This window comes from Anolis carolinensis, chromosome 2 (genome assembly GCF_035594765.1).
Source record: "Anolis carolinensis isolate JA03-04 chromosome 2, rAnoCar3.1.pri, whole genome shotgun sequence".
NCBI lineage: Eukaryota > Metazoa > Chordata > Lepidosauria > Squamata > Dactyloidae > Anolis > Anolis carolinensis.
This window is the reverse complement of record NC_085842.1, coordinates 78,566,429-78,578,486: the sequence shown is the minus strand read 5'-3', so window position 1 is coordinate 78,578,486 and position 12,058 is coordinate 78,566,429. Positions and strand designations below refer to the sequence as shown.

The window sequence follows — 12,058 nt, the reverse complement described above, 5'->3', positions numbered from 1 at the left end:
CATACTAGTTATACAAACCCTCGTCCAGGAAGATTTTCAAAAATTCCACCATGTTTTAATCCTGGAGTATTTTCAGATCTCAGTGAGAATCCCAATGTATTATGTGATATAAAAATGCTTTGTGTCCACAGAGGTGTTATGGGTGTAGGAGCAATACTATTTCATAATATTTTAGCACCCAAAGCCAGCATAAACATTTACACAAGATAGAATATTTGCATTGTGTAGATGTCAGTCTTCCTTGTTTGTCAGTGATAAGAAGAGCAACCAATACAACTGCAATAGAATTGTTGTAAAAAAAATTGTCTCTTTCTTTCTTCCTATCTCTCTCTGGTCTGGTTTTTAAAATTAGAAAACAATTGGAAGTCAGGGACATTTTTCACAATTATTTACCTTGACAAGCTTGCAAAATGCCTGCCTTGTAGCCATAATTGTGTCATCTGCTTGCATAAAGCCTAAATAGAAATGACGTTTTCCAGTGTTGCTGCTCATTTTAGTTCCTTTTTCAAAACAGATAAATCACTGTGGTGCAAAGCTTATTAAAGGGCTGACATCTTCAAAGCACACTTTAGCAACATTGAGTGTTCAGTTTTCAGCAACTTCCATGATGGTAAGACAGAAATGTTAACCATTTGCAAGTAATGTATGCCAAACAATAATTATCTTGCATTTTATGCAGGTTGTGGTAAATCATGAGGTATGTAAGAAAGACAATTCCAAGAGTAGTATCACTTTGTCATACTGGGATGTTACCAGGTATCTTGCTAGCTCTTTTATTCTGTCTGATACAATGAATAAAGAAGCTTGAGCATGGGAATTAAGTGAAGATGGAAGAGTTTGGGAAGGAGGAGGAAAAACAGGTTAGTGGCTTATGGCAGGGAGGACTTCGTGATAGAATTATATCATTACTCATTTCATATTGAGTTCCTCAGTTTTACAGCTCTTTTCTTTTAAAAATGTAGGGTCTAAAACTAGTTTTTTTCAATTAAAGTACTACACCTGTTTAATCAATGGAACCCTGCTAAGTGTTGGCTTACCAAATTCCCACTGATTCAGTGGACCTGCTCCAGTTGAGGCTTACCACTGGATTTCTCCTTAAATATTACTTACTGGTTTAATATCTACATTGACATCAATTATTTCAAGCCAAATAAATGCTTCACACATGTTCAAAATGGGAGGTTCTATAAATCACATTATGATTTTTTTGCACTCGGAGATTAATCTATTTGTTTTACAGTAGAGTCTCGCTTATCCAACCTTCGTTTATCCAATGTTCTGCATTATCCAACGCAATCTGCCTCCCACCCAGATCCACAGCTGTTTCTGTAGACAGCAACATGCAGCGGGCCAACACACCCAACAACACAAGTGTAGTTACACTCCCAAACAAGTGGCAAACTTGTAAAACATGATGTTTTGGTGCTTAATTTGTAAAATCATAATGTAATTCGACGTTTAATAGGCTTTTCCTTAATCCCTCCTTATTATCCAACATTTTTGCTTATCCAGTGTTCTGCCAGTCTGTTTATGTTAGATAAGTGAGACTCTTCTGTATTTATTTATTTAACCTACGGAGGAGGGCGTGAATATCGTAGCCAATCACATTTATAGATCATTTGAGAGGCAGGCAGTATGAATTATGCTATTTACATATTTTAGTCAAACTCTTTAAACCAACTCTGTGTCCAGTAAGTGCAGTAGCAGAGAACTTATGCAAGCCCAAGCAGAGTGTGATAGTGCTTGTGAGACAAATCGGGCTTAGTTTGAAGAAAGTAATTTTTCACCTGAATATTAAACATTTTTTGCATTTGATAATTCTTTAGAGAGGGGTTTACAGATTGAAAATGTATTTGGGGAGGGAACAAAAAATAATCTCAAAATTTTCCTGTATATGATTTTCAACAGGAAATCCTAGTGCCTGAGGCTTATGATTTTGACCAGTGGGAGCCAGAAGGTGCACCTTCAAGTTGTCCTGTGACAGCAATTATCCCAATTTGGAGAACCTTAACAACCTTAGATATGAGTCACAATAGTATAGCTCGAATTGACGACTCTGTGGTAAGATCTCATAACATGTCTTCAAATGGACTTTGAATGGTGGGGTGGGATATTTAACTACTGAAGTTAGGCATCCTTGAATATATTAAAGATTTTGAATATCTCTGCTTATGACTCTGTCTAGATTTTTAGAATGGGTTTGCATTGGGGCCTCTGGCCTCCTATTTGAAATATGAACTTTTGAACTCTTTCCACAGTATTTAACAGCATAGTAAGTTGAATTATGACTTGCCTCTTGATCAGACTAATACAGCCTTCTTCCTTTTTTTAGAAACTAATGCCGAAGATTGAATTTTTGGATTTAAGCCACAATGATGTACCTCTAGTAGAGAACCTACAGGTTTGTTTTGTATTTTGGCTGATGGAATTGTGTGTGCATTTCCTTTCTCTTAAACATACTGCTTATACTTTGAGATTGCTTTCATTGTTGTCACTAACTTTGAAAAGGTCTCAAGTGTTAAGATCTCTTCCCTAGGTATTGTCAGTAACATTAATTGTCTTGAAGCTCTCTTAAAATAATATGGTGGAGTCTCTTTCAGTTGCCTGAATTCTATGTTCTTGTCTGAGACTATTATTTATTTTCATTGTCAGCAATTCATTCAATAATGTTGGTATGCAAAGTGAGCCAAATTTATCCACCCACTCTAGTAGTTTGAAAGAGGGAGAGATTGATAACAAGATTTTTAAAATGTGGCCTGCTCAGCAGGCACTTGCCTTTGTTGTAGAATAGCTGTTATCAAGTGTTTCTGAGATTAGAAATTTGAAATATATATCATAAAAGCTTCATTTAAATTGGGGAGAGAAAGATAGAAGCCTTGAATCCAGGTAAAAGGTAGATTACCGTTTGAGTATTGGATGAAAGGGGCATTTGAGACTAAAAGGATAATGGAATAATAAAATCCAGTTCTGCTAAGGATCTTTTAACTCTGTCCTAAGATTTCTTACAACAGTTAACTTTCTTAGTGTTCTAAAGTCAAAAAAGCAGACTTAACAAAGGTAGCCAGGCTACTAGAGATTGACACATCCAGATTTCTTTTTTGCTCACAATGTTTAAACATGAATACACACATACACAAACAGTGTCATAAAGAAGTGATTCAGGAATTTTTCAAGACCACTCATTAATGTAATACTGGTGACAACAATAGTATGAACAAAAAGATGGAAACTATATATTAAGAATGGTACTTTGTTCAGAGAGGCAGTTTTAAAATTCCTTAAATAAATAAAAGGGGTTATGATGTTGAGGAGATGGATCTGTGACTTAGAGATAACCAAAACTTGAAAAATCTCATCAGGTTTTTTTCCCGTTCTTTCTTAACCTCCTGGTATTTTTGTCCTTTAGAATCCTCAAAGCAAAGCAAAACAGAACAAAAAAACACACTAACAGATATATCTGTTTGCATTTTGAGCTGTTTATAAACTAAGAGTCCTTTTCATATCTCACTACTTTTACCACACATGTTGAATTCTGCACTTTCTCTTCTTAGTGTTTAGCTTATTTTTCCATGTTAATACAAGATGTGAACAAAAATCCAGGTTATTTTTATATAGTTATTTTTAATTAAATATATGAGAAGCATGATAAGAGAGCAGAACATCTGGAATAGATAAGACAGAGTAACCTCTAAAATGAAGTATAAGCAGAACTCTCTATGGATCTTTAGCAAAAGATGAGGACAGTCTGGGAGTGTTAAAAATGATAAAATGTGATAGGATATTCTGAGACTAATCCAAGAGAAAACAGAAGGCAAATAGAACAAGAACACATAGATACAACAGATCTTAACTGTATTCCACTGCATACAGTTACCAACTCAATACAGATGTTTCCTGCCTATATGATAAGTTCAGGGAAAGTGGGAGGAAGCAGCGTTCACATCCTCCACTGTTTATCCCCTTGCAGGGTCAAAACACCAGTTACATTTGATTAGTAGAAGTAAGGATGCCATCTACCACCCCCTCAGTATTCCCTATTTCCTCAACTGACCAGGATCTGTTATAGGAGATGGAAGGGAAATGAATTTTCCTAACCAGAGTATATTGTAAGCTGTCTCCATTGAAATGCAAAATATTTAGGGGGAAGTGCTTGGTCTTGAACTAAGACCCCCCTAGTTTTACAAAATATCTGTTCCTGTACATATTAAAATTGCACAAAGTGATTTGTTGATTCAGGACAATAGCTGTCTGCAGATTGGTTGAAGGCGTGCAGCTTTGCGGACTGTTACTGGAATACCTGTACCTCCAAATTTAGCACTGCAACCATCCTCAGACATGTTCAGAATACATGATGTATTCTTGGATGTAGAGAAGAAGAGATAGGCACAGCTCCAGCATGCCTAGGCTCATAAGCAAATAAAAGGTCTTCCTGCCATCCTGTCTGCCACTGCCCTGGTCTCAGAGGGAAAGAAGTGGCAAACACAGCTCCATTATGCCTAATTCTAGGCTTCAGCATCTGTTCCCTCATCCCCTTATGCACACAGCTGTTCATTCCTATGTATTTCCCTGGAGAAGATTTGAGGAGTTCTCACTGGTTCGCATGAAGCATAGCAAACCCATTCTGCCACTAGTCCCTATTCTCTTAACAAACTGACTCAGCCGGTATAGGATCAAGAATGCTTTTAAAAATTCAGGAACACAATCTCTAAATGCAGTTTTGAAAGCATAGTGGTATCTCTCATACAAGAAGTGCTCAGGGGTGTTGATTATTATCTGTGACGTACAACTTTAAGAAGGTGTCAATACAATGCATGATATGTATTCTAATAAATAATTTGCCCTTTTCCATTATAGCATCTCTACAACCTCATTCATCTGGATCTGTCCTACAATAAGCTTACAACATTGGAAGGCATTCATACAAAAATTGGGAACATTAAAACTCTGAATTTAGCAGGGAATCATTTGGAAAGACTTTGTGGCCTCAACAAACTCTACTCATTAGTTAACCTCGATCTCAGCAACAATAAAATAGATCAGGTATTATACAGAACAGTTTGATATATGTATAGCTGATTTTACTAAGAAGCACATTTCTCTTACTTTTTTGGTACATTTTGGAGTTCAACGTTTGTGTTACTGAATTAAAAAATCACCACTATTCAGTATGTTTAGAACCCCAGGCGTACTTAGAATTTAGCATACTTTGGATTAGAAGCTGCCTTCATACTGTTAATTGTGTAACCTGGTTTCTGTTCATTCTCTTAGACTTGTGACTATTTTTGGATTCCATTTAAGAATGGTGTTTTTGTGTGGTATAGGTTGAGTCTAACTTAGTGAAAATGCTTGTGATCTCACTTTTTTTTTGGATTTCAGATCTTTGTCTTTTTATTTTTTGAATACCTATATTTGCATATACAGACAGTCCCCGAGTTACAAACATTCAACTTAAACATCTCATAGTTAAGGACAGGGGTGAGGCAACAGGAAATGAGAGAAATCTACACCTAGGAAGGGAAATTCACTCCTGGAAGAGTTATCATGGGGAAAAGGTGTCTCCACTTGAAACTTTTATCATCAAATCCTGTTTCCATAACAAGCCAAATTTTTCAAAATCCAATTCTCACAGGGACAGAAAGTGAGGTGAATCTCTTGAAAAGGGACACAGACAGCAAAACAAACTGCAAAGAGGTGTTAAGCCTTTCCTATGCTATCCAAAGCTAAAAATATATAAATTTTTGGCTGGAGTTACACTTTAAAATGCACCTGTTTACATACAAATTCAACTTAAGAACAAACCTACAGGACCTCTCTTGTTTGTAGCTTGGGGACAGCCTGTACATGAATGAGGGTTAGGGGGAGGGGGCTAGTCCAATGTCCACCACCTGTTGAATTTTCCCTCAAGAAACCCTGATGAGGAAATAAAAAAGGGAAATGGAGGGGGTAAATGCCAGAACAGCCATGGAAAACCACTGGGTGATCTTGGTGAGGCCACACTCTCTCCGCCTTAGGTAGGCAATGGCAGGCTTCATCTGAATAAATTTAGTCAGGAAAATCTCATGATAGCTTTGCCATAAGTTAGTAAACTCAGAAAGTACATGATAAGCTAAAATACGTTGTCCTTTTTGAGACTGATTAGTGTATGTTTGTTTTTTCAGATTGATGAAATAAGAAATATTGGAGGCCTTCCCTGTTTGGAAAAAGTTGTCTTATCCAACAATCCCTTGAGCATTATTCCTGATTACAGGACAAAAGTGCTAGCTCAGTTTGGTGACAGAGCATCAGAGGTAAAGTATTTGATATTTACTTACCTTGCAGCATTTCACTTCCATAGAAAACACACTTTGTGGATATAGCAGTTTCATTTAAACTGTATAGTTGCTCTCTATAAAAAGGGTAGGGCTTTAGTTTAGTGGGTACAGCTCAGGTTTTTGTTTGATGGAAATTCACCTATGCTTGTATAAAAGCAGCTTGGTCAGCATATATTGTTTCAAGTGACAAAAATAAATTTTAAATTAAGATGCATTTTGTGTTGGTTCTAAATGTATGGTTAATCTTTAAATACTACATGATTTCAGCTCTTGCCTGGACTAACATTTTCAGGATGAGTTTATGAGATTCAGTCTTTTTGTCCTCTTGAGGGTTAATTATCGTTTTCTTGCTGTTCTTCAGGTCTGTTTGGATAATACTGTAACTACCGAAAAAGAACTGGACACAGTAGAAGTGCTGAAGGCTATACAGAAAGCAAAAGATGTGAAGTGCAGAATGAATAACTCTGACAAGAAGGTGACATCATAAGTCAATATGTAGATTCATTTCTGAAACTCATTTCTAAAACCCATCTCAAGTGTGATTGGTGGGGACGAGGGAGAGGGCCTTCTCGTTGGTAGCCCCCCCGGCTTTGGATCGCCCTCCCCAGGGAATGTAGGCAAGCCCCCACATTGCAACACTTTCGGAGAGAGTTAAAATGTGGCTTTTCAAGCAGGCCTTTGATAATGTTTAAGGCATTAGCTAACTGATTGCTTGTTACTTTGGCACTTTAATGTTGACATTCTAATTGGTTCACAACTGGGATGTTAAATTGATTGCGCTGCCCCCTTTTAAATTAGTGGCTAGGCTACTGCCACGTTTTACTGATCATTTTATATAATTTGAATTGTGCTTTTGTTAATTTCTGTATGTTGTGGTTTTTTGTAAATTGCCGTGTTACTGATGTTGATGTACTGTATTTTATGTGTTGTCTGGCACCATCGTGTGCTATTTTGTAAGCCGCCCCGAGTCCCTATTGGGAGATGGTGGTGGGGTATAAATAAAGTTTTATTATTATTATTCAGTAGGATTTGTTTGACTGTTATTTCGCCAAGAGGCAAATTTCAACACTATCTCACTGGATGTAGTGCCCGTATAAAAATTCACATTTAGACCCTTTGATTTTAACTGACTTCATTCAGGAGTAAGACCAGAGCATGTTTTCGTATTTTAACCTCTCTCCTCTCCTAATCAGGTGCTACTGCAAGCATGTCATGTAAGCAAATCCTAAAGTGTGTTTAAGATTAAAACCAGTCTGTCTAGATGTGGCTATCAATTGGAAGCTGGGATTGATTGAAAGATAATTGTACCAGAGAGTGGAGTAAAGGGACATGTACATCTCCATGTGCAAAAACCAAACAAAAAACCTTAAAAAATAAAATATGGCTTTGGTCCATGCACATCTAGGTAAAAACTGGATGTAAAATATGGTCTGCATATAAGGGTACAACTTGTTGAATGATGGGTTCATGGAAACAAAAAATGTGATTTTTAGTTTATTTGTTTAACCATGTCTTTTTATGTATATTGAAGTCAGTTAAAATATTGAAACACAGCTTTGCATTCATATTTTTAATCTGTTCCATTTCTCTTAAGCACAAATTATGCAACATTGTCAATATTTCATATCTTTTAAAATAAGTTTTGTAACATCAGAGAATTTCAAAACAACCCTCTACTGGTGTGCATGCAATGCCTTCTTGAAAATAAATTATCCTTGTTTCCATTCAGGATAGAGATGCTTCATGAACTTTGTTCCTAGCCTTTCCGTTTTTATTTCTCAGATCACTGAAGATTCCAAGCTTTCTGCTGCCAGTTCAAAATCAAACTGTTCTTCTTTTTCTGTACATCCTTCCTCTCCTTCTCTGCCTCGTCCTGTCAGCTCCAATCAAGGTAATCATGTATGTATCATGCTGCTGGGCTGGGCCTCTTGGTTCTGCCTTTGTAGGCTGCATTGATATACATGAATTTGTCTATATAGGAATGAGGTTCAGTAACTTGTTTAGGCACACAAAGACAAATTATTGATTTTTAGACCAGCCTATAGCTTTCAGTACAAGCAGATATACTTATATGTGTTACATATTTATATAATTCAATTAAAGTCTGCCCTTATCTTTCATAGAGATTAGGGATCAGTTGCGTGTAGAGCAGAATGTTTAACCTTTGTTTGGGAAACAGCAAAAATTTGCAGTCTCTTCTAGCAAACCTTAAGGTTGTCTCAAGAGTACTTTTTTGAGAAAGATAATAGTGTTAATATAGAAAGCTGTTGATTATATGTGCAAGACATTTTGTATGGAAAACTTACCTCTTGCTTTTTGTGTTGCTGCTTCTCTAACCTTTTGATCTTTGCTTTCTATCATCTACCAGCCAAATGGTTATTATCCCTAAATTACATGTTTTTGCTTTTTAATGTGGTTGGTTTTACAGTTTCCCATATACTGGTATGGCAGAAATTCAAGGCCATGCTGATGATTACTGAAATGCATATACACAACTTTTCATTTCAAGGAGAACACATGTCATTGGCAGAGCCAATGTATGTTATATGTCTAGAGTCGAATCTTCAGTTCCCAATGACTCCAGTTAGTTTGCTCAGCAGCGAGCAGAAAGTTCCATTTCTAAATTCCTGGAAATCCATTCTGAGGAGGAACAAGTTTGAACTGGTCTAACTATGGAAAAGATTGCTGCATAGAAATAGTCAGAACTTGGGGGCCTTAGGGCTTGTTTGTTTTTTCAGATATAGTGCCAGAATCCCTCTTTCCATACAACTATAATCATGTCAAATTCACTGGACAAATTCACTGGACAGAATTAAATATCTGTACAGGAAGCAGAAAGCACAAATGATGGTTCAACTTCCTCAGTTTGTTAACTTTCAGCGGGTTACTAGAATTTGATAAATGACGTTGCTTTGTAGCCAATACCACAAGGACAACACAAGCTGCTTCAGCTGAAGAATTAGTGGTGTATGATGTTGACATATTTTCAAATTAATTTCAAAATAGATATTTAAAAATTAATATCTACTTTAGCTGCATGCTAATATAAAATCAAAAAGTTAAATTAATAAATAGGACTTTATTAGTTACATTGCAAACGTACTTCCTAGAGAATAAGTACTACTTGAATACAGTGAGATTTGTCTCTAAGTGAATTAAGTAATCTGCTATCTAACACAGAGACCCATTCACCAAAATGGGGGGTGAACTGGCTTAGAAGTAGCTGAATTATTCAGATAGCTGATTCTGATTATTGTGGGCCAAGCCTGCTTAATGCAGCCTGGAACCGCTTTAGCAAAAGTCACTGGGTAGTTCAGAGCTTCCTTGAATTCTGGAGCTCATCCATTTTTTGGGCAGGTATAAAAGTTGTGCTGCTTCTTATTCAGGTAGTATTTACAGCTGTTCACATTACCAACTGTCTCTGGACTTGAGCAGGGGTCAGGGAAATTTTCTACCATGCCCCATTGTTTTGGACTTTGTGGTGTCCACCAGGCATGAAAATGGTGGTGTTTGTTGCTTGGTGCCTAGAGTGACACAAGCCAGAGTAACAAAGTGAATTGGGGGGGAGGGGGGAGAAGGGAGTGTTGCCTCTTCTCTCCTTCCTGTTGCATCATTCTATTGTTGTGGCAGACACTGAGCAGTGATCAATGCCATTTTCTTACTGGGCACCACAAAGCCTAGAACTTTGGGAGTAAGATATGGGTGGGGGTCATGTGGACACCACTGAGCCACTGGACTGGCTTGGGGGCATGCAGTGGAGCTGCCATCCAGCTTCCCCCCCCCCCCAAGCCAGATTGGGAACTGGCCATGCAGACCATTGTAACCCTGGTCTGGAGTATCCCACTCTGGATCACCATCACCATTTCTGACCTAAATAAATGTGCTCTTAAATCTACCAAATCCCACTTAATTAATGAGTAAACTTAATTTGAACAGGCTTCTTTTTACTTTGCTGTTATGAAGCATGATCTCATGTAGTTACTTAGCTAAAATTATTATAAAAACACTCCTAGCTAAAAATGCTTGATTTCTAATTTTAAGCAGTTCTGTGTGTCTTAGGTTTAGATTTGAAGAATTGAAAATATAGAGGAAGGCAGAAAAGGAAGAGATAAAAGCAAAAACTACACCCAGTTAATAATAATAATAATAATAATAATAATAATTTTATTCTTATATCCCGCCCCATCTCCCCGGAGGGACTCGGGGCGGCTTACATGGGGCCATGCCCAGACACGACAGCACAAATCAGATAAAACATTAAACCGAGCAGTAAAACTTCAACATGATTAAAAACAGTCATAAAAGTCAATATACACAATAATATTAAGATCCCGATTTGGGTCAAAAGATCCAGGCCAAGGTTAGGCTGCAATCTTATAATCTGAGAAGCTGTTCCAAGGAGTCTGCAAACCTCACAATGGGGATGGGACCAGAGGAGGATATTTACCCACAGAAGTCCTCCCTGTGTGGCAACATACATTTTTGCCTCTTCTACTGTTCTCCAGCCATGAGGAACAGTAGAGCAATTAATAAAAGCTAATCACCCACAGGATCCTAATTCTGGCAAGCTCCCAAATAGATAAGACAATATAGATCCAGCTACAGAGCTGGTATTGTGATCTTTCACGCTGGAAAAAACAGTGAAGGCAAATGGAACCTTTAAACTACTTGCTTCTGTCTCCCTTTTGAAGCTGAATGACAATGAAATTCCTAATATGGCCATTCTGAAACAATTTACATTCCATTCCAAATTTCATACGTATTTCAGGGTCATGCAGGTTTCCCCATTTATTTTGGTGATGGAGGAATGGGATCTGCATACAAGTGTAGATTTGAACATAACTACAGAATCTTGGACAGGTGTTGATAAAACTCAGAATTGCCAGTTGCTTGAGTATTCCTTGAAATAGTAAGTAACTAAACAGGAATGCTTAGTTACTTCCTGTTAGATAAATCACACTGGAAGGATATATTTTGGTTGTATTTATTGTAAGTTATTAAGCATAGGATGATATAAAGTAGGAATTAAATTCAGCTGCAATCTAACATTGTTGGACTACTTGAAACATAGTTTAAAGTAGAGTCACAGTTCATATTAGATATAGTCTAAAGTTATATGTGTTTGATGTTAGGTCAGTGATGTTCAAGATCTGTTTCTTATCTGTTCTAGAAATAACTTATAGGAAAACAGCCCTAGCCAGCAGTTTTTCATCAAGTAGTTTGACTCCTAAAAGCCATACAGTTACCCAAAGATTCTCTGAGACATCAGATCCAAGAAGTAGAAATCAGGTAATAGTATATTTCAATTGAATGATGTTCTGGTTGTGCTTTTAAAGAGGGATTTGTGAGTATCGGGAACCAGTTCAGATATTTGGTGAATGCTAGGTCTGTGAAGAGTGGGATAAGGTTTCGCCTGAGTAAATGGGGAAATTTAATACAGCTTTCATTATGCTGGGTGACATTTCAGATGTATTGGATTTGTAATCATATTGTACTTAGAGGGAAAACACAGGTACAAGAATGGCATAACAGAAAGTGTGCCATGTTTGATGAATCTCACTCTTCCTTTTCTTGAGCTTTGGCTTCTATCTCTTAATCCAAAGAGATCTCTTACTGGCCATGTTTAGGCATAATACTAAATCAGGAAGCTTTAGGAGCCCTGACTTTATTGATTGTAACCAGCATGCTACCTGTTACATTACAATAGGAACAGTTGGGGGTTGCTTCTCTTTACATTATGCATCAAC

At 37.2% G+C, this 12,058-nt stretch overlaps 1 protein-coding gene across 7 annotated transcripts in view; it reads left to right on the top strand.

Moving 5' to 3' along the window:
• Positions 1 to 12,058, top strand: part of nisch (nischarin) — a 37,518-nt gene that overhangs the window by 17,277 nt on the left and 8,183 nt on the right. For 6 of the 7 annotated variants that reach the window (XR_010002655.1, XR_010002654.1, XR_010002656.1 and 3 more), the window contains exons 7-14: positions 515 to 610; positions 1,909 to 2,061; positions 2,333 to 2,401; positions 4,855 to 5,040; positions 6,159 to 6,287; positions 6,673 to 6,786; positions 8,094 to 8,202; positions 11,482 to 11,600. Coding sequence is in view for 3 of the 7 variants with exons in the window: in XM_016991586.2 (XP_016847075.2) it covers positions 515 to 610; positions 1,909 to 2,061; positions 2,333 to 2,401; positions 4,855 to 5,040; positions 6,159 to 6,287; positions 6,673 to 6,786; positions 8,094 to 8,202; positions 11,482 to 11,600 (975 nt within the window). In the remaining 4 variants the exon portion in view is untranslated. Of the gene's footprint in view, positions 1 to 514; positions 611 to 1,908; positions 2,062 to 2,332; positions 2,402 to 4,854; positions 5,041 to 6,158; positions 6,288 to 6,672; positions 6,787 to 8,093; positions 8,211 to 11,481; positions 11,601 to 12,058 lie in introns of all 7 variants that reach the window. The other variant, XR_010002657.1, reaches the window with a different exon arrangement.